This window comes from Haemorhous mexicanus, chromosome 19 (assembly GCF_027477595.1).
Source record: "Haemorhous mexicanus isolate bHaeMex1 chromosome 19, bHaeMex1.pri, whole genome shotgun sequence".
NCBI lineage: Eukaryota > Metazoa > Chordata > Aves > Passeriformes > Fringillidae > Haemorhous > Haemorhous mexicanus.
The window spans coordinates 2,042,573-2,065,203 of NC_082359.1; the positions used below are offsets into that span (position 1 = coordinate 2,042,573).

The 22,631-nt window shown below is 50.1% G+C and overlaps 1 protein-coding gene across 1 annotated transcript; it reads left to right on the forward strand.

The window, feature by feature from the left end:
• The first annotated feature begins 240 nt into the window (after positions 1-240).
• FBXO21 (F-box protein 21) lies at positions 241-21,020 on the forward strand. Its single transcript, XM_059863095.1, has 12 exons — positions 241-458; positions 2,921-3,056; positions 5,566-5,660; positions 7,326-7,447; positions 9,082-9,228; positions 9,726-9,859; positions 10,083-10,219; positions 11,138-11,314; positions 11,976-12,108; positions 15,235-15,425; positions 16,316-16,473; positions 19,391-21,020. The coding sequence occupies exons 1-12, from the start codon at positions 247-249 to the stop codon at positions 19,567-19,569; spliced, it is 1,821 nt and encodes a 606-aa protein (XP_059719078.1). The 5' UTR covers positions 241-246; the 3' UTR covers positions 19,570-21,020.
• The last annotated feature ends 1,611 nt before the right edge of the window (positions 21,021-22,631 follow it).

Sequence of the window (22,631 nt, forward strand, 5' to 3'; positions counted from 1 at the left end):
CTAGCCCCCGTTTCCAATACTGATCACACGGAGGAGATCCCTTTTTGGCACTCCGTTTCCAATACTGACCACCCCGATGCGATCCCTCTGTGCCCGCCGTTCCTTTCCCGCCCCCCGTGCCCGTCACTTGTCAGACGCTCCCTTGCCCGCTCTGCGCTCGGCGCCGCGGCCGCACTTGGCGGACGCTCCCCGGGCCGCCCCTCCCCGGAAGCGCCGGCGGCCCCGGAGCGCAGGTAAACAGCCAAGATGGCGGCGGAGGCCGCGGGCCCGGTGGGGCCCGGCGGCGGCGGCGGCGGCGGGACGGGCCTGACGGACCTGCCGGGCGAGCTGTTGGAGCTCATCCTCTGCTGTGACGTGCTGGGCGCCGCCGACATCGGCCGCGTGTCCTGCACCTGCCGCCGGCTGCGCGAGGCGTGCCAGCCCCGCGGCAAGGTGTGGCGGGAGCGCTTCCGCCTCAGGTGGGCAGCGCCGCTCGGCCCGGCCCGCCCGGGCTCGGACGGGAGGGAACGGGCACCGCCGGCGTCCCGCGGCACCGGGGATGGTCGGGCCGGCCTGGGAGGGTCGCGTGGGGCGGTGGAAGCGCCGCCGTCACCGCCCGGTCCCTTCGCGGCGAGCTCCGCCCGGGCCGGGTGAGCCTGCGGCGCTCCGGTGGCACCGTGCGGGCACCGGGCGCTGCGGGCGGGCGGGAGGGAGGCAGCTGTGAAGCCATCGTTCCACCCCGTGCCACGGGCAGAGGCTCCGAGCGCTGTGTCAGGCTGGTCCAGGTTTATCCAGCCTGGCCTGGAGCACCCGCGGGCATGGGGCAGCCACGGCCTCTCCGGGCGGGTGTGCTGCGCTGCTCCGAGGGTCGCGCAGGGCTGCTGCCCTCCCAGATCCCCTGGGCAGGGAGCCCGCCGAGCTCCCCCTTGGCCAGGCATCACTTTTGTGGCCCTTTCCACACCGGGGCCTGTGGATCCCCTGCACTGCCAGGGCCAGCCCAGGCTCTGGCAGTGGAATCGTGCACTGGGGTTGTGGATTGGCCTCCCTAAGCCCTCCAAAACTCCCAAAGCAGCAGCCAAGAGGCATCTCAGGACCCATGCTGGACAGCAGAGAGGTGTTTCTGCCTGAAGGTTTGGGGAGAGCTGTTCTCACAGATAGCCAGGTCCCTGGGGTGGGGTTTTGCTGCTGCCCTGTTTCCCCCAGGGGGCTGTGCTCGGTGGCACTGTGCATAGTTTGGCTGGGATGGAGGGTGGATGTGACACTGGTGGTCCTGTGCTGGTCTCAGCAGTCCTGAGGGCAGCTCCCCTCATTCCTGAGGCTGTCCAGGCTCATCTCTTACCTGCCTTTGTCTGTGCTGGCACAGGAAAAGTAGCAGAATTGCTTTCTCTCTCTGCCAGTTGGCTCCTGAAATTCAGCTCAGCCCAAAAGTGGGGATTGTTCCCTTTTCCCGCCTTTTCACAGGCGTAAAAAAGCTGCTGAGAAATTGCAGCTTCCCCACTGCACCAAGCCATGGCTCTGGAGCTGACTTTCAGCAGTTCAGTGGCTGCAATTCCTGCAAGTGTCAGCCTGGTTGGGATCCAGCAGCTGGAATGGGATGTGGTGGGTGATTGGCACACGTTTCTCTCCTCCTCTCTCCTTGATAATGGAATTTTTGGCAGGAGGCTTCACCCTGACCTTGCCATTCTGGCAGGATTCCATCACGGGCAATGGCACTTCCATCTTCCCAAAATTCCCACTGTCCTTCCAAGCCATGCAATTCTCCTTTTTCATCCCAAAATAAAGGACTGTGGTGGTTATTGTGAGGTGGCTGCACTTCAGCAGTAGCTGAAAGGCCAGGGTTTCATCAGGAGAGAGGTTGTTATGTAATGTGAGGTTATTTGACTTTATTTTGTGGAGACAAGTGCAGGGGAGTTTTATTATTAACCAGCAGTGAAATACCTCCCAGGTGTTGTTTGGACACTGGGAATAATTGTTATATAGGAGGAGTGATTTCAATATTTGGCAAATTAAGTATATATTTATATATATATATATAACCTAAAAAGAGGCTATGGCAAAGGAAAATTTTTGTATAAACAAGTAATAATGAACAGTATTTCAAAATGTGGAATAAATCCCCCAGCAAACTAAAGGAAACCCCTTTCTCTCAGTTTCGTTTCCAAAATATTTCCATCTGTGCTGATTCTTGTTCATGTTTCTCCCACAAGTGATCCTGGTGTCTTCACAGCAGCAGGAATTGCAGTGCTGGCACCTGTTTTATGGCACAAAGCTGTGTTGTGGCAGCACACACCCACTTTATTCAAAAAGGTGCTGCTAACAGCCCCCAAAGCATGCCCTGAAGTTGGATTTTCAGCTGAACCTTGAAATTCAGAATAAGCTGTGAAATGTGGGGTCTTTGAGTCTCAGTAAAGGAGGGGGTTTTTACAAGAAGGCTGTGAGGTGTTTTGTTGGTTTTTTTTTCCAAACAGTTATTTCTTGTCTCTTGTCAAACTGCAGAAGCATTTAGCTGTCACAATTTGACTTCAGGTTGTGTTTTCCTCCCGTAGATGTTGCCACCAGCAAGGGCAGTGGAGGGAGCTGTGTTTTTAATGAGCTCCCCGAGGTGGTAGGAAGAACACAGGACAGAGAATTCCCCTTCTGTTCAGTGCCAAGTTGGCTTCCTTCTTTGTGGTAAACTCTTTTAATTATAAAACTGAAGCATTCAGGATGTTTAGGTATTGAAATCCTGGCGTGGGAGCCTCTGAAGGCTTCAGGAGAGCTTGCTTTTAAATAATCATTAATGCACAGCTGCAGCTGGGGAGTTGTGCTTTGATGTCTGAGGTAATTTAATACAATTTAAAGCTGGGCAGGGTCTGGGCTCTGTCTCAGCTCCTCAAGTCATCCTGGAGGTTCTCAGGGAGGTGAAATATTAACGATGCTGTTGGTTTGTGTGTGTGTGCAGGTGGCCATCCCTGCTGAAGTACTACAGCCACAGTGACAGTGTCAGCTGGCTGGAGGAGTACAAGGCACGGCACAAGGCGGGGCTGGAGGCACAGAGGATTGTGGCCTCCTTCTCCAAAAGGTTCTTCTCAGAACATGTAAGTCCTGCTCTCCTTGTGGGTGTGTGCAGCAGCCCAGCCACTTATCCAATAGAATCATTAATAAAATCATTCATTGAATCATTAAGGTTGGAAAAGACCTCCAGGATCAAGTCCTGAACCCTGTCCCTAAGCACCACATCTTCACATTTTCTGAACCCCTCAAAGGACCTTTGGAAAGCCAGAGCTGACATTCCTGAATTCCCTCAGGAAAACAAATCTGGTCCCTCTGCAAGGAGAATCTGAGAGCAGCACAGTCCAGGTGTCTGTAGGGCTGCTTGTGTTGGTCTCACAGCTTTATCTGCAGGGCAGAAACCAGAGCTCAGAGACGCTGAGGTTTCTCACAGCACCCTGGGGTGCCATCTCAAGGACACAAAGAACATCATCATTATTGTTATTCCTTCAGAAATGTTGGGGCTTGCAAATGATGCAGCCACAAGAGCCCATGTTCTACCCTTGGTCTGCTGCCAGAAGGGTTTGGGCTGAGCCCAGCACTGCTCCTTGCACCAACCCAGCAGCAGCTGCTGCCAGGAGATTTTCCTTCCAAGGGTCCAGAAAACTGAACTCCTTCAAAGGACAGCAGTTGCACCACTTCCCTAAGCAGCTTGTTCCAATGCTTGACAACCCTTTCAATTAATCAGTTTTTCCTAATATCCACCCTAGACCTCCCCTGGAGCAGCTTGAGGCTGTTTTCTCAACACTGCCTGAGCATTCACATCACCAGGGTGTAGTCTTCTTTAAAAATCCTTAAACCACTCAAAAGTTGTTTATTCCTTAGAGGAGTTTTGCCTTTTTAAAAATGTATTTATTTAGTCTTTATTATTATTTTTATTAGGAAAAGGTTCTTCTTCCCCCAGAGGGTGCTGGCACTGCCCAGGCTCCCCAGGGAATGGGCACAGCCCTGAGGCTGCCAGAGCTCCAGGAGCCTTTGGACAGCATTCCCATGGATGTGGTGGGATTTTGGGATGTCTGTGCAGAGTCAGGAGTTGGACTGAATGATCCTTGTGGTAGCTTGGGGTATTCCATGATTCCATAATAATTCAGAGATTCACCTTCCTTGATTGTGATCAATTCTTTTTATTAGTTTCTTTTGCCCCTCTCTCCGCATCACCTCAACTGTGCACCCAGAGATTTTGTATTTCCTGACTTTGTGTAAAATGCTGAACCACAGCCAGAAGGGGAGAGAGTTCCAAATCCAGAGGTGTGTGGAGTGCAGCCCACCCTGGGATTGCAGTCAGCCCTGAAAGCTCTTTGCTTTGTGCTGGGAGTTCAGCCCTGGCTCTGGGAGTTCTGAAGGCCACGGGGTTTGTTGACACAAAGCACAGCTGCTGTTTCTCACTGCAGACCTTGTGCAAGGACGAGTTCAGAGAGCTGTCACAAGCCCTTTGAGTTCAGGAGCAAAGCACAACAGGGCCACTCAGTTGCAAAGTGTGTTTTGAAGTTCTCCAGCCAGCCATGGCCCTGAAATGCTTCTGTGTTCATTGGGGAAAATGTGGTGTCTCACACTGAGCTGCACCTGAGGCAGGAGTTACTTGGCTGTTTGCTTGGTAGCTGTGGATTTTGGCAAGCTGTACAGCTGGGTCAGCCTGGAATTCTGTGAAATCAATATAAATACTGCCTGGAACTCTGGCTGAATTCAAAATCCCACACAAGAGCCACCAAACAGCCCCCCTTTTATGGCTCCTGTGCAGAAGGAAGGCAGCAGGGCCAGGTGGGTGTTTGGTGTCTCCTGGCTGCTCTGTTCTGCAGCAGCCAGACATTTGTCCGTGGAGAACTGGCAGAGCATTAACTGGGAGAAGCAGCTCCTGGATTGCTCCTGTTTTGATCACATATGCAAAGACCATGGAGAGACCATTAAGCAATGCCCAAAGGCCTCATGATGAGAACCATCTCCTGTGGGGCCAGAAATTGCAGCTTGATTCCCTGCTCAGAGCTGAGAGGAGAAGGCTTTCAACCCATACATGAGCACGTATCCTGTAGTGAAAAGCTTGAAAGCCTATTTTGTTTTTGCCTGTTTTTTTAATACAGTTCAGCCAAAGTTTAAAAAGTAATTCTGAATTCTGGAAGAAAATAGCAGTTCTGAATATAGTTGCAGAAGTGGTTGTTGCAAAAAATAAAGGCTCCTGCCTCTTCATTCCTTCACCCAGGATGAATCTCCTGCACAGGGGGTTGTATGGAGGGGTTCAGTCAACCCCGAGCAGAACCTGATTCCACCTTAAAATCACTTGCAGCTTGTGCCCTCCCTGCATAAATGTGATTCTGCTGGTCCTGAACTCAGCATCACAGCCCTAAATGCTGCAGAATTGGGCTGAAATTGCTATAGAATGTTCCTGGGGTTCTCAATGGATTCATAAATCCATGAGTACGGACTGGGAGTATTTGGGGAGCGTGAGGTTTTTAAGATCTTCAATAAATTGGAAAAAAAGAGGACTAATTTGGTTTTGAGACTTTTTCTGAAGTTGTGGGAGAGCCTGTTGTGCTGTGCATGACTCCTTGTCTGCTTTGGCAGGTGCCCTGTGATGGATTCAGTGACATTGAGACTCTGGGGTGCCCCAGCCATTTCTTTGAGGATGAGCTGATGTGTATCCTCAACATGGAAGGAAGGTAAGAGAGGGTGAGAAATGGCAGGGATTTCCCTCTTTCATCAATTCAAGGAGAAAAACACCCTGGTTAATGCCTGACCTCAGCTTCTGCCCTTGGTCACTCATTAAACAACATCCCCAGGCTTGCTGAGGCCTGATTTCACAGCAGGCTGAGTATTTCCAGAGGAAACCATGGAAACCTTGTCCCACAAGAGGAGATCCTCTGGCTTTGTGGTGCTTTTTGTTGTTTATTTCCTTGCCAGCTCGTGGCATTTCTTGGGACATATCCCATGCACTCTCAGCTCTGCCTAAGCAGTTCCCATCCTCTTGTTCCTTTTGATTTAGGCCTGGATCAGTTTGCTGAACTGATTTGCAGGATTAGGCCAGAGCACCAGAGGGAAGCAGGAATCCTTCAGGAATGCCACCGTGAATCCCTGTGCCATGAAATTCCAGCTTTTTCTTTCCTATTCTGAGCTGGAGTAGGTTGGTCCAATTTTTGTCCCCAGAGAAGCAACTGAGTTGAATTCAGCCACTGCAAAATTTGCAGTTCTGTCAATTATTCAGGCAGGTGGTAAATAAAACTCCTGGGTTTTATCTGCCTGGGTAATCTAATCACCTTGATTAACATTGGCTAAGATGAGTATGTTTACTTGAAGGTTTTATTTGCTTTATTTGAAGGTTTTTCTGCTGGTACCACCTACCCAGGCTGGGTTTGGTGTGACACAAAGCTGTGATAAATGTCCTTAATGGGACCTAATAGCCTTGATTAGAGGGACTGTTAATAGGGCTTGAAAAAACCAACTGGAATGGCAATCATCTCATTTTTGCCTTTTCCCATCCGTTTTATTGCCTGCTCTATTTGAGCTGGTCCTGAGCATCTCTCATTTGACAACTGGTTAAAAAGCTTTTGAGGCTTTGCACTGGCCAAATGCCTCCCCATAAAGCAGAATTGATGCTAATTACACCCTGATTAAGCTGTAGTCAATGCCATTCAGGAGCATTAGGCTAAATCATCTCCCTGGAAGATATCCCAATAAAGCAGTTGTCCCTATTGAGGATCCCAGTTTATTGGAAGAAGATAAAATATTATGAGTTTTGGTTGTCCTGCTGTCCAGGAGGATGGAGAGGCTTTAGAAAGTGATGGGGCTTTGCTGTAAAAAGTTTTGGATTTGTGTCATCTACAGAGCAACTGTTGATCCCCTCCTGCCTTTTCAGAGCTACAGAGTTGGTTTTCCTCTGGGGAATTTTGTTTTTCTTCTGAATACTATTGGACTGACATTCATGTCCCTCATCAATCTATTTTTAATGCTGAGAGGATGCTTTAGGAGTGGCTCTGGAGAGATGCAGTCAGACAGAGGGTAATGTTTTATGAATAAAGTACAGGATTTTAATCAGATATTCCTGAGCTCCTTTAATTAGGATCTGTGTTGTTTCCCATGATAATGTATCTTCTCAAAAGGATGGATCGATGATGGGATGAAAATTGGAGATGATAGGAGCAATGTTTTGCAAGTTGTGTGGCTTCTTGTGATAAATTCATCTCAACATTCCTCTTTTGGCTTGACTTTCAGTGACAGTGCTTGTTGAGAGGAACAATAACCCAAACTGTAAACTTGTATTAAAATTTAAACCAAACCCCTCAAATACCTGTTAAGGAAAATGCTTCCTCTTGTGTTTAACTGTGCAGGAAAGGTCTCACCTGGAAGTACTATGCAAAGAAAATTCTCTATTTCCTACGGCAGCAGAACATCCTAAAGAACCTGAAGGAGTATCTGCAGCGCCCCACGGAGCGACAGTCCTTCCTGGAGGGTGAGTCCTTGGCAGAGAGCCCAGCCAGAGCCCCTGATGACAGCTCTCCATCCTGCTTTCACTTGCAGGGAGCCTGCCTTGCTTAGATTCCAACAAGCCCTTGGCTAATGACTCAGAGTTCAGGTTGGATTTTGGATGTGTCTGGAATCCTTCCCATCCCACAGCAGCATTGCATCAAAATGTCAGGGTGGCACCAGGTGCTGTCAGTGCTGTATGCTTGAAAAATCACCCCTGGAGAGCTGGGCTGAAGGCAGAAAATGGTAAAGCACTGCAATCTTGAGCAAGGTGCTGAGAAAATGAGCTGTAGCTCAGCATCCTCATTACTGACATTGCTGCTGTGGCCCCTGAGCTGATTCCCAGTCAGCTCCCTGCTCTCCCCCTTCCCAGGAGCTCCTCAGATAAGGGCAGGGAGCAAGCAGAGGGAATTGTTGTAGCCTGAGCACTGGGAGTGTCTCAAGAACTGAGTGCTGGACTTTGGTGGGGTACAAATCCAAGTCCAGTCACGTGGTGGGAGGGCACTTACACCTGCTGAGAAAGAAAAAGCTCTTTCTTCTGCTTCTTCTGCTCTTCATGGCCTCAGTCTGGTGCATTATTCTTCTTCTGTCTTCTGAATGGCTCAGAAGTTGCCAGGGGCTGTAGAAGTCCCTTCCTCTTGGAACACACTCCAAAATGTCCCTGAAAGAGGAAAAAAGAGGCTGTAACACCAAAGCTGGTTCTTGTTAATGCAGTAGACTTTGAAGAAGGGGCTGTTAGGGAAAGAAAGGAAAGCAAATTTGGCATTTTCTAGAAAAAACCAAATTAATCATGAGACTTAGTCACGTGGGTCACAAATATGTGTGGTTGGTCTGCTGTGAACATGCCTTTGAAGCACCAGCAGGAAGTGTTTTCAGAATTTCAGCACAGGGAACACTTTGGGAGGACAAGAAGGAGACACAGGGCTCTGCTGAATTCCTTGATTTACAGACCAGTCATGGACATGCTGACAAAGCCATGTGGGAGGCTGGAAGAGGTATGGTCCATGCAAAAGCCTTACAGCAGATTCCAGAGTTTGAACAAGAGGAGGCTTTGGAAAGAGCAGTGGTACCAGGGAGAAGGCTCTGTGAAAAGGAAATGTTTTCCTGCAGAGGCTGGGGCAGGAGGAACACGAAAGCTTGTTCTGTTCTGTGTTGTGTTAGGAAGATGGAGAGCAGGTGTGGAAGGGAAAGATGAATGTAGCAGATAAGGAAATGATGAACAAGGATGATATGGAGGATGTGACAGGGAGCAATCAGAACTGAGGCAGTTTGAGTGAAGCTGGGATTGTTTCAGGCTCTGAATAAAAATCTCTGTACGTTGGGAAGGTGTCAGGGGCTGCAGTGTGAGCACAGAGCTGATCAGGCCTGACCCAGCAGCATTCCTGCTCAAGGTCCAGATACCTTTCAGCATGGTGGAGAGGGCAATACTGAGTTCAGCTGGTAATTTCTCATGTCAGCTCAGTCTCTGCATTTTGTGTATCCAGGAGATGTCTGCAGGTTCAGACACAGAGCTCTGCTGTTCTGCTGCAACCGCTCGCTGCATGCCTGGAATGTAGAGCAGGCAAAACCAAGCAAAGAAAAAACTCAAGTCCTGTTTCTTATGCAGTTTGTTTTTTCCAGGTGCTGTTTTGATTGATCAGTACTGTAACCCCCTGTCAGACATCTGCCTGAAGAGTGTCCAGGCTCAGGTGGACGATATCACGGACAAAGTGCGCAAAGTGCTGCGGACCAAGAACCCCAGGCACCCCAGCTTGGCTTCCAAGGCAGGTACTGTACAGAAATGTGCCTTCCTGCAGAGCCTCCCTGCCCTTCTGCACAGCTGAAACTGCTGGGGAGTTGTGGCAGCTTAAAGAGCTGTTGTTTTCATCCCCTGGCAAACAAAATTGTGACATTTACTAAAGCCATCATTCAAGAAGCAGCTGTTCAATAGCCCAGGGTTCAGTCCATCTGATGCTGAAAGAATTGGGAGGGGAATTCTATTTTTTCCCATTTGTCTCTGGAATCTTACTAGTCCTGTTATCTACAGCTGTGAGCTGTGGGACTGGGAACCAACCTCTGTCCTGCCGATCTCAGAAAATCATCAGTAGAAAGGTGCATGTTTGTAATCTTCAGAGGTCAGGCAGCATCTTGTTCCTTGCTTTTATAAACACTGAGTAATTTCTTGCATCCAAGGAGAGACTGAGCCTGCCCATGTGAAGATTTCATTGCATAAAAGTTGAGTGCTCTTGTTTTCTCAGTCTTTATTTCACTGCATGTGTTTGCAGGAGAGGTTCTCATTCCAGAAGTGGAACTTCAGAGGCAGGTGCTTGATGCCATGAACTGTGTCCTGTATGAGCAGCTGAAGTACAAAGGAAATGAGCTGGATTACTACAATTCCCTGAATTCCTACATTCACCAGGTGTGTGTGTGTGTCAGGCAAAAACTGGGAGGCTGCAAGGCTTGAGACACTATTTATTTGAATGTAGCCAGACAAATAATTCTCTGTGAAAAACAACTCTTAAATAAATGTTATCCTTCAGTGCATATTCTGTCAAGTTGCATTTTCAGTTGTGAAATCAACCCTTGATATTTGTGTTTTTCTTAAATCCTGCCTGTGTTTTTGTCATGCTTTTCTCCCCCAGGTTTTGATCCGCAGGACAGGAATTCCCATCAGTTTGTCTGTGCTTTATTTAACAATTGCCAGGCAGCTGGGAGTCAAACTGGAGCCTGTCAACTTTCCCAGCCATTTCCTACTGCGATGGTGTCAGGGGAAAGAAGGGTGAGTGACCTGCTGAACTCTGAAATTGTGCCCACAGTGACAAAAACCAGAACATATTTACAGCTCCACACCTATGTGAGAGTGTTTAATTGTGTTCCATCTGCCTGTACAGAGGGAAAGATCAGATCTTTAGCAGGGTTTTCCTAGAACTCAGTTCTGCTGCTGCTGAATGGTAACAGATTTCCTGCTCTAGACCTAGAGGAGAATGTTTAATTATTTTCCCTCTAGAATTATAACCTATACAGAGGGAAAAGCCAGATGTTTAGGAAAGTTCTCTTAGAACTCAGCTGCTGCTGCTGAGTGATAATGAATTTCTTGCTCTAGACAATTCTCCTAGAGGAGAATGTTTAATTATTTTCCACATGGAATTAAAACCTATACAGAGGGAGAAACCAGATGTTTAGGAAAGTTTTCCTAGATTTCAGTTCTGCTGCTGCTGAATAATAACAGATTTCCTGAAGTAATAATACCCATGAGGTGATGTGAGAAACATGGAAAAGAGAGAAGGTACCAGGTAGTCTCTGTTTAGGAGGGAGCTAAGAAATGAAGATGTTTAGGAAAGATTTCCTAGAGCTCAGTTCTGCTGCTGCTGAATGGTAACAGATTTCCTGCTCTAGACTAGAGGAGAATGTTTAATTATTTTCCATCGGGAATTATAACCTATACAGAGGGGAAAAACAGATCTTTAGGAAAGATTTCCTAGAACTCTGCTGCTGCTGCTGAATAATAACAGATTTCCTGAAGTAATAATACCCATGAGGTGATGGAAAGGAGAGAAGGTACCAGGTAGTCTCTGTTTAGGAGGGAGCTGAGGAATGAAGGACACGGGCTGGAAGGGCTGAGGGAAGAACAGAAACAGCAAACCCTGCTTTACCACGAGACCCTGATCACAGTTTGGGCTCTCTGTTGCCTCCTCAGGAGCACAGATATTTTTGACTACACCTACATTGATGCCTTTGGGAAGGGGAAGCAGCTGACAGTGAAGGAGTGCGAGTACCTGATCGGGCACCACGTGACAGAGGAGTTCTATGGGGTGGTGACCTCCAAGGAGGTCCTGCAGCGCATGGTGGGGAACCTTCTGAACCTTGGCAAGAGGTGAGCTGAGGATCCATTCCCTGGGGACATTATCTGCATGTCCAATATTGCTGCTTCCAAAAGGTGTCACTCACCTCATGAGGTCCTGAAAATGTCACAAGGCATTTTAATCACCTGCATCTGAGGGGAAACAGAAATATTTAGTGAAACTAGTTCCTCTCAAGAAAATAGACAAGATGTTTTATTTTCTCTGTGAAAGGCTGATAGGAACTGTCCACCTTGAGAGCAGAGCCTTTTCCTGTCATGTGGTAGGCACAGCCCCCAAGTTCAAATGAGCATTTCCAGAGATCCTGTTGGTGTGTTGAACATCAAGTTTTGTTTCCAAATCCTCCTGATAATCCCTTTCCTGAGACAGATTTGCAGGAGTGGAAGGATTGTTGTAGGTGACAGGGGAACAAAAGGAAGTGGCTTGGAGAGGGAATTCTCCATGTGGGATTATCTGACCCAGGAGAAGAGCAGTGGGTGGGAGGGCAGAGTTCAGTGATCAGGTGTGGAGTGCTTTTCCTTGTAGCAGGCTGATGTGGTGGGTGACAATCCGTGCTGGAGTCACTGCTGTGAGCATGCTGTACCCGCAGCTCCATTCTGGGGACTCCCCCTGTCCCTGGGAGCTCTGGGGACAGGGTTGCAGAGCCTCACAGGTGAGTTTCCTTTCTGCTGGCAGAGAGAGCACTGACCAGTCCTACCAGCTCCTGAGAGACTCCTTGGACCTGTACCTGGCCATGTATCCAGACAATGTGCAGCACCTCATGCTCCAGGCCAGGTTATACTTCCACCTGGGAATCTGGCCAGAAAAGGTACCTGGGCACTCAGGGGAATGCTTTGGGGAAGGCTGAGCACTATTCACACTTGGGTTATTGATTTTTGGGCTGTGTCAGCCTGCATTACAGTCTGCCACGAGTTGTTTCTGTAATAAATGCAGTTGGAGGAGTTCTCACATTGCAGGGAATCAATTTTTGAAGCAGGGAGAGTGGATGATTCTTGGCTGCTTGTCCTGGGGAGACCTGGGAGCAGCTTTGAGTCATAATTTATGATTTACAGCTTGTCTTGCAACCAACACCGTGGACTGTGAGTTCTAAGAGCATCCTGTTTGCTCTGTGCCTAAATTGTGATAAAACTCCTGCTGGGCTCCTGGAAAGGGAGCAATTACCTTATCAGAAAACTTTAGGATATCTTTTCTAAACAAAACCAAAGCTGTGCTCCCAACTTTGGCCACACAGTCTGTGGCTCTTGTAAAAAAGCAGCTTGATATTCCAGTCCTTGGAATTCCTTTTCCTTCAGGGTAACAACTCCAGTCCTGTTATCTTGGGAGTGTGGGAAGGAAGGTGCTGAGATTTACAGGTTGTCTGGATCATCCAAGGCTTTCACTGAATCAGGGAAGCCTGATTCAGGGCCTGTAGCTCAAAAAAACCTGATTTTTTTAGTGTGTCACTGCAGCACAGAGGTTTTTCCTACTCAAAATTCCCTGTGCTGGTTCAGTGGAGCCTGTGCCAGTTCCATCTGTGAGGAATGGGAAGGAGACAGGAATATTGGCTGGACAGCTGAGCAGAAGCAAAGCTCTTCCCACCAAATCAACTGGAACAGGATGCTGGAGAAGCTCCCTCCTTCCCTTTGGAGAGCAAACTGTGCTAAGCTTGGCCTTCCTTTCTTATGGCAGCAAATTTTAGGGGCAGCACAGAAAAACCAGCACCAAAAAATTGTGTATGGGAGGGATTCAGTGAGCTGGATATAAATAGGGAGCACTGAAAGGTCTTCCTGCCCCTTCCTGGCACTCAGGGATGTGTTTGGAGAGCACCAGACTTGGATTTGCAGCCCCCCTGAGCACATAACCCAACCCCAGGGCTGAGTTTTACTGAGCTCTCTGCACCAGCTGCAGTGGAAATGAGCAAATTTGGATTTTTCAGGATTGTATCCAGTCGTTCCAGGCTGTCAGGCAGGATTGCAGCTAACCAGAGAGAATGCTGTGTCTGACAGGACACAATGTACCAGCTTTGACAGGGGCTGCCAGATTTATGGATGGGGAGGAAATCTAAAAAGTCCTGCCGAGCTACACTTAATGTTGCCCTAAATATTTGTAAATAACAGTAAATAAAACTCCCTAGAATCTCTGGCAGCTGTGGTTACTTCCATCCTTTAGGATTTTTTCAGGATTTTCACATCCTTCTTAATAGAATTAAAGTGGCCAAGAAGCCTGAGCTGTGCTTCTTCTCATGAATTACTCACCTGTCCTTTATTTAAATTGATTTTCCTCGATTTTTGGCTGCTGTTCATGCTGAACAGCCTGAGATTTCCATTCCTCTTCTGCTGCTGCTCTGAACTTAATGACCAAACCTATGATGAAGGAGACAATCCTTTTGCCAGGTGCCAAAGTGTGGCAGCTTTTGGGACGTGAGGTATTTGATGTTGAGACAGACACCTGTCTTTTCCCAACATGTTTACACAACAGGCTGGGGTTTTTTTCCTTGCTTTTTCCAAAAAATTTAAATTTCCTTTGCCTGCCTCTAACAAACTCAGCAACAGGTGCTCTGATGTTGTGCCAGAGGGTGTTGGGAGGCTGGAATTGTGGATGTGCAGACCTTGCTGCTCTGTGTTCTTCAGTCATCCTGAGACAAGCAGCTTTTCTGTCTTGTTCCTTGGGAAGGCATCATGGAGGTTATTTCCATTTCCTCCTGTGCTGCCCTTTTTGTTCCTCACAGACACGCTGAGAAACTCTTTTAAGTTAACATATTAGTTCTCAAGAGCACCAGCAGTCACCTGGAATCACTTCCCAGCAGCATTTTTGGGACATTGGGAACTGCATTCTCATGACCAGAAACTTTGAGAGGTGCTCTGTGGGCACTCAACAGGACGTGATGAACTCGTGGGGCTGAGTTTTGAGGAGCTGCTGAGCTCTCCAGTGCCTTTCCTGAAGCTGGGAGCTTTACAAAGAGAAAAGGAATAAGAACAGGCTGTGTGCAAGGCTGAACATGAAGCTGTGGCAGAGATCAGTGTGGAAGATGTTGTGGCAGATCTCAGGGCACTCACATGCAGCTGACTCCAGCAATACATCTGTACGTGTTAATGTCTGGGTCTGAAAAGACAGGTGTCTGCTAAGGTAGGCAGGAGCCTCCCCTAAAATGGAAAATGCAAACCCCCTCCCTCCAAATTGTTATAATTTTGAGATTTAGGGGGTCTCAGGTAAAGGTATGGGAGTAGGGATAATAGTTCTTTACTAGGAAAATTAAAAATACAAATGCAATAGTACAAAAAAACGAAAACAAACCACTGCCAGAGTGAGAACAGGCCCTGACCACCTGTGGGTCAGGGTGGTGGCACAGTCCCATCCCAGGGTGGCTCAGGGTGGTGGCACAGTCCCATCCCAGGGGGGCTCAGGGTGGTGGCACAGTCCCATCCCAGGGGGGCTCAGGGTGGTGGCACAGTCCCATCCCAGGGGGGCTCAGCCCTCCTGCAGTGCCAGCTGTGGTTCTGCTGGAGCAGGGATCCTGCACAAGGCAGGAGTTTTCCTCTGGAGCTCCAGGGCTGCTGGAGATGAGCCTGCTCTCCCTCTGGGAATGCAGGGCAGGAGAAAGCTGCTCCTCTGGGAATGCAGTGGGCAAAGGCTGCTGTGCTGTTCCCAGGGCAGATTGGATCCAGGTAGGAATGCTTGGCTCCTGCCCTGGGCAGAGCATCTCCCCATGGGATGATGGAATTTGATCAGCCCTGCAGGGACACTCAGTGGCCATGGAGAGCAGAGATCTCCTGGAGGGAGGATTGGCTGTGGGAGAGATAAAGCAAACTGCCCCATGGACAGCAGAGAACTGCCCCAGCTCTGACAGATGGGGATAGAGCACACAGCCCCAGCTACACCTTTCAACCTGAGACAGTTTATAAGTTGTGCTGCTGCAGTGACGTGTCCTGACCCTGTTTTTGCTGTGCTTTGGAAGGTCCTGGACATCCTGCAGCACATCCAGGCCCTGGACCCATCCCAGCATGGAGCTGTGGGGTACCTGGTGCAGCACACCCTGGAGCACATCGAGCGGCGCAAGGAGGAGCTGGGCCCCGAGGTCAAGCACCGCTCGGATGAGAAGCACAAGGAGGTTTGCTTCTCCATTGGGCTCATCATGAAACACAAGAGGTGAGCTTGGAGCCTTCCCCTGAGTCAGCTCTGTAGCAGCAGAGCAGAAGGGTTTGAGCTGACAGCAGTGAAATGTGGTTTAGTGCCAAGGAGGAGTGGGAAATGCCAGGCACGTGTGTCTGTCCCGTGCAGGAAAATGGGGGAGGCTCTGGGAGTGCCTGGAGAGAGCAAATGTTTGCACTGCAGAGAGCCTGACTTGTCTGAGTCATCCTCTGTCACACAGGTAACGTCCCCACAGCACAGAGCTCTCCAGGAAACAGCAGCAATCACTTAATGAGGGATGTGCCACAGAGTCAACTTCAGAATCAATTCTGATATTCCCAGGACAGTTTGTGGATGTTTCCCTGCGCTCTCATTCCCTGTTCCTGCCTGCACTGTGTTGCTTTGGCCACTCCTCTGCCTCCCCAAGACATCCAGATCATATCTGAGGGGCATCAGCAGTGACAGTTAAAACCTCTCAGAGTTAACCCCATGAATATTCTGTAAATAGTGATGGCTTTGTTCTCAGTGTTGGGGTTGCCACGTCTGTGTGATGAGCACAGAAGAAGTTGCACAGCCCAGCAGGGTGGTTGATCCTTCCTTATTTCTTCCTTCCTCTTCTGGCTGCTGACTTCCAGGCTCTTTGCCATTCTATTTTCTTGCTCACATTTGGTTTTGCTTTGTCTTCAGCTGTTTATTCCTGTCTGTTTATCCAGTTATTCAAAGTCACTTCCCTCCACCTCAAAATACAAACACAAAGTCTTTCTGAATTGTTTTTTTCTCCCTCTTGCTCCTCTCCTCCTTGTGCCAGCTCTCAGGAGGTTCCTATCCTGTTTGTGCTCTGTTAATCTTGAGGAAAAAGAGCTGGCTCTGGAGTTTCCACAGCCTTTGTGTGCAATTTCTTGACTCAGGTATGGCTACAACTGTGTGATTTATGGCTGGGATCCTGCCTGCATGATGGGCCACGAGTGGATCCGGAACATGAACGTGCACAGCCTCCCCCACGGCCCCCACCAGCCCTTCTACAACGTCCTGGTGGAGGATGGCTCCTGCAGATATGCTGCCCAAGGTGAGCAGGGACTCCTGTGGGGGCTCTGCCCACATCAGGACAGAGGGGTGCTTCATTGGTGAATTAGGTGTGGTTAACGAGGGTTGTAAAGGTGGAGATGGGAAGGAAATGATCCTGAGTCATGGCCTGCTCTGTTTGCTCTCCATGAAGTCAGCACTGCTGGGATGGCCATGAAGGCTCACTCTGGTGTGATCTCCTCTTGCCCCTGGAGTGTTTTGGACACTCTGATGGTGAGAACCTTGATTGCTGCTTTGAGAGAAATAATTCAGCTGCAGGCTGAAGGTCAGTCAGCAGCTCCTGACAGCTGTGCCTTGCACAGGACCTGGAAATGGGATTTAGTGAGGGCTTGCTGGTCAGGACACGGTTGTGGCCACTGTCACATGCCAGGATCCCAGGGGACACAGGTAACGTGGCTGTTAGTGCCACCTTTAACCAGAACAAAAATGAATGTCTCTTCACAAGTGCAGGGAGGTGTAGAAATCTCTTATGTCACATGTGCTTTATGCAACAAACCATAAGAGGAAACTCTTGTCTGGTGGTCAGAGTGTGTGGTTGGGATGCAGGAAGAACTGTTGAACTGAGCTTCTGAAGAAAATTACAAAAGAGAAGCACATCTGTGACTGTACATTGTAAAAATGTTGATTTGCCTCGTGTTTGTGTTCCCCTGTGACAGGGAGGTCCCATCCAGGCAGGGCAGCTGCACAGCCAGAGTGTGTTTGGCTAAGGGAAGATGTGGAAGCTGCTGGAGGGAAAATGCTGACCAAAATGCCCTTTCCCTTGGTGCTCCTCATGTTCTGTCCCCTGAATGTGACAAGAGGTGTGACAAGAGGTGGTTTTACAGGCAGGGACACTCCTCCCTCTGTAGATCTAAAGTGCAGGTGTTTCCCACTGTCCTGAGATTGGCTTTTTTATATTCAGAAGCCCAAAAAGATGAAGGGGCAAATCCTGATGGCTCAGATCAGGCAGGGCTTGGCCTCAGAGAGTCTTAAACCCAGAAAAGCTCATGTGCCATGGGTTGATATTAAAATGTGCATCTTGGTAATTACCTAATCAGGTAGTTGTCCCTAGTGCTGCTGGGGCTGAGTCATCACTTATCTTGTGTCTAATGATGTTTAAACAAACAGAAGCCTGTCTGGTCCCACAGTTCTTGCAGGGTAGGCTGGCACTGTTATCTCTGTGTAGGAGACACTGCTATCACTGCATCTCTGTGGCCTGCAAGAGTTCTGATACTGCTGGGGAAAAGTGAAGGGTTTGTTCTTGCTGCTATTGATATCCCTTCTAAAACATCCTCAGATCATTTGGGAAGGATTATTTCATATCCTCCTGACCTGACTCTCGGGAGGGAGGGAGAGATTTTACTGAAAGAATCCTAAACAAATCCTCATGTGGAGTTTAATTTAACCATCTCAGAAATAACCCCAAGCTTATTATAGATAAATGTACCTCAGTTTAAGGCCTTCCTGTAAATCTGTGGGTTGAGTGCAGCTAATTCCAGAACTCCTGTGTTGTTCAGGGAGTTTGGTACCTGTCCACTCTTGTCTGTGTTTTGTTTGCTTTGTGACAGCACAGGAGAGAGATCTGTGGCTGAAAACTGCTTGTCAGCACCTTTGGGAGGCTCCCACCTTGTGCTGAACTCGCCTGTGTCAGCCTGTTCCCATGCCAGCTGCTGTTCCATCCCTGCAGCTCTCCATCCCTGCAGCTCCATCCCTGCTGTTCCATCCCTGCAGCTCTCCATCCCTGCAGCTCCATCCCTGCAGCTTTCCATCCCTGCAGCTCCATCCCTGCAGCTCCTGAGCACAGCTCCCAGCTCAGCCATGCTGCTGCAGAGCACTCAGCAGTGCAAACTGTTTTTCCGCAGTGGTGCAGTATCCAGAAAGGTCCTTTGCAAGCCTCTAGGACTGCACCAGGCTGCTGAGGCATGGAAAGCTCTGGTGCTGCTGGCTGCACACCCTGGCATGCAGCAGCTTCAAAGAGCCTGCCTGGATTAATAGGAATTCTCTGTTCCCACTAATGAACTGGTTTCAGAGACAGATTATTCCTGAATGACGTTCTCTGCACCCCAGCTCGTTCCTGCCCAAAGTCAGTCTTTGATCCTGATGCAGCTTTTTTTTCCCTAGCTAATACTACCTGTTTTATCTGGCACTGTGCTGGAAAAAAATGACATCATTTGGGGAGTGCTGCAGGGCTCCAGCCTGTGGGATTTACTCCCAGTCCCTGCTCTGCACCAGCACTGCAGAGCAGAACAGCCCTTGGCTGGGGTCACCTTTGGGGTTCAGTGTTCAGGGGTCACCTTTGGGTTCAGTGTTGTTTAACTCTTGTGCCTAATCAGGTTATCTGGAGGAAAGGAGCTCCTGTGGGAAATATTAAAAGTGTCCTTAGGGATTTTCACTGGACTAGGGGAAGTTTGGATTTTGGGAGGTTTGTTTTGCTGTAGGCACATGCTGGGCTTTGGCATGATGGAAACAAAAGCTGCGGGAGGAAGCTCTTGGCTCCTCTGCCAGGATAGCCTTGTGCAGGTGGGCTCACCTTGGAGCATTTGAGGGGGATCTCTCCTAAAACAGATCCCCCCCAGGGCTGTGAGGGATTAGGGGAGCAGAGCTCAGTGCAGCAGCTTACAGCTGAGTCCTGTGACCAGCAGAGTGGGAGCAGCATCCTGCTCCTCCAGCCTCGTGCCAGGCAATCCAGGCATAAACCAGTTGCCGTATCCCTGGTCAGTGGGGCCATCAGGAGGTGAGGCTCTGTGGGCAGTCACACTGACCTGCTCTGCCCATTTTCCTGCACTAGGATATTTTTTTTCCTTTCAGGCGCCAGATTTGGTGTTTCTAGAAACACAAACAAGGCCTGAGAGAGGCGCAGGGTTCACTGCCCTGCAGCTGGCTGTTCTGTGCTGGTAACTGCTGCTTCCCTTCCCTGGCAGAGAACCTGGAGTACAACTCTGAGCCTCGGGAGATCCCTCACCCCGACATCGGCCGCTACTTCTCCGAGTTCACCGGCCTTCACTACCTGGCCAACACCGAGCTGGAGATTCGCTACCCCGAGGATCTGGAGCTCACCCGAGCCACGGTGCAGAAGATTTACAGCTCAGGCAAGGAGTGAGTGCCAAAGGCAGCCTGGGGACAGAAGCAGCTGGAGTGTAGCTTTACCCTCTCTGCAGAACTTGCGTGGGAAGCAAGTTTGGTGACAATCCTTTGGCTTAATGCATTGAAAACTGCACTGAACTTGGAAACTGGTGCTACAGCATCTTCCCATTGTCTGCCTGCTCATCCTGGCCCAAAGGCACACGGACACTTTGGGACTTGAGGCCCAGCAGGAGGATCTTGCAGGGACAGCTGTGCCAGGAGCGTTGTCCTTGGGAAGGATCTGCACATTCTGCTCCTTCTGTGGTGGCCTCAGAAGGTCAGCACAGCAAGATCCTGGTGTGGAACATGGAGGAATCCCCTCTTCCAGAGAAGGAAGTGGCTTGTCCTTGTTTGGCTGTGTCTGTCTGGTTTGGTTTGAGTGTGTATCCCATGCAGGCAATAGTTTTTAAAGTCTCTCACGTTTCGCTGTTGTCTTCTCCAGTCTGAATCTCTGGGTCAGGTATTGCTTCACCTCTGTAGTCTGATTGTTCCTAGAGCTACTGTTCCAATCCTGAATATCCTTCTGGGCCTGGCAATATCCTCAGGGGCCTGGGAAAGAGTTCCAGCCATGAAACCAGCAGCAGTGAGGCTGGTGAGCAGTGCTGACCCGGGGGCCAGGTGGCCACCTCGCCGACGGCAGAGACTCCGAAAGCAGAGGAGGAGCTCCTGGCCCTTTTCCATGCCTGCTGAACACACCCAGCCCGTGTCCTGACCTTGTTCTTCAGTCTGTCCATCATGTGTGTCAAAGGTGGGCACAGCCATGAGTGTTCCCAGAGGATTTGGAGCCTCGTGGTGATGTTTGGTGGGACCTTGAGTGACTTCGATGGACGCGGAGCTGCCGCTCGCTGCCATCTCCAATTTTTTTTTCCAATAGGTATTTATGCAATACATTGGAATGATGACTGGAACCTGGCCATCCCTGGAGTCAGCCAAAGCATTATGGAAGCAAGATGTTAATTCCTGCAGCTTGAGGCCTTCTTCCTTCTTGCCAAAAGAAAACTGATTCTAGGGGGGCACAGGCTTGGCTGCCTGCAAGGGAAGAGCTTTAGCAGCTCGAGGCACATGACTTTGAACCTTGACTGAAAGCCCAGACAGAACCACTGCAGAAGAGGTTTTCCTCTGGGCTCAGGGGCTGTGGGGTGCAGAGTGACACAGTGTTTGTGCATATCTTTGTGGTTTCTGAAGCAATGTGTGTAGAGTAGCTGCAGCTCGTGTCTCCTGTCACTGTCCACTTGCAACACAGTAATTCTCTCTGAGCTGACAATTAGGGCCCTGTAGAGGTAGGTGGATGCTCTTTAGTCTCTCATGCACTACAGGTATCTCCACATGGAATCACAGCCCTCCTCTCCAGCAATGCCTGCCCTGCATGTCACCTCCTGCAACCCTGAGCACTGGTTTGCTGTGGAAATAAATGCTGAGAGCCCAGCACTTTGGTGGTGGTGGTGGTCTGCAGGGGTCTGGGGCTCCAGGAGGAGCAGCTCCAGGAGAGAGTGAGGAATGCTGAGGGGGCTCTGCTCCTAGCAGAACTCTGTCTTTAAAGAGTCAGAATCCAGAATGGTTTGGGCTGGAAAGGACCTTAAAACTCCTCCTGTTCCATGGGCAGGGATACCTTCACTATCCCAGGTCTGTCCTGACAGGAACCTGGAGGGAGGGAGGAGTTCCCATGGTGAAGCAGGGTAGGGAATCCTCAGGCAAAAAAATCTGGAATTCCATCTCTTGTTCTTGAGGGTTGGAGTAGACCCCAAACCTCCAACCCACTGTGAAGGCAGATCCCAAAAGATTCCTGGCAGGGATGCAAGGTTGGGAGTGGGGCTGGTGAGTCCCAAGGTGGCTGAGAAGGGGCACAGCAGGGCTTGGGCTCCCCATTCCCAGCTGCCAGCAAGATCCCTGGGGTTTTGTGCTCCCTTCTGTTGCCACTGGGCCTCTCTCCAGTGCCCCCAGGGGATGACAGAGCTCCCAGGAGCCCTCAGCACGAGGAGCTGCCTGAGCTGCAGCTGTGCCATGAAGAGCACAGCAGCCAGCAGAAAGCACCCAGAGCTTCCCTGGGAACTGGCCAGTGCTTGCCAGCCCACCTGGACAGCTGCTGGGTGCTTCAGGGTCCCAGAGCAGCCAGCAGGGCCCTTTCTGTCCCTCCTGGGGCCACCCTGTGCTCACAGCCTGAGAGGAGCCTGGCCCAGGAGGAAGTGTGGGAGCTGCTGCTCACCACAGACTGGTGTGGCCTGCGGTGCAGAAGGGTTGGCTACTCAGGGCAGCCCTGGAACTAAATCCTCATCCCTCTGGCAGGAGTTTTTGGAGGAACTGTGACCTCAGGCAGCCCTGCCTGCTCTGGGGTCTGCCCACATCCACACCTGGGCTGTGGGTGTTGGGTCACCCAGAGCACCAACACAGCCTTGGAGGTGCCAAATTTGGAAAGATTGGGCTGAAAACTTGGAAAGATTGATTCAATGTGTTTTCCACACAACCTCAGCCCAGGGGCCAAGTCAGGTTTTGGGATTTGAGACAAACCCAAAGGGAATGGTGAGTTCCCCTGGTCTCCCATTAGGGATGGGTGTCCCCACTGCCTCCAGTGCTGCTTGCCCTGGGTGGAGTCTGGTCTTGGGGAGGAGAAACTCCCCTGTGAGCACCTCCTGCTGTGGGAGGCCTCAGCCCAGCATCCAGGGTGGTCAGGAGAGCTGGAACCCCCCAGGATACCTCTGTGTCCGTCCTGGAACAGCCTCTTGGAATGCACCTGGGTTCCCACAGGCTGCACATCCACAGCCCAGCAATGTGGGAACACCTCTGTGGGATGGTGGGGTGACATTTGGGGTTTGCCTGTGCCCCTCCCCTCCTGGCAGGGCAGGCACTGTCACCTTTTCCCCAAGGGGACAGCAGTGGATCCCAAAAGCTCCTTGTGTCTGTGGTGATGTCTGGGTCCATGTGTCCATGTTAAAGGTGGTGCTGATGCTGTCCATGGGGATTTGTCCTGTCCTGTCTTTGTGGAGCTCTCCCAGGAAGGTTTCTGTGGCTTTCTGGAGAAGGTGGAATTGCCTCCCCTCTCTC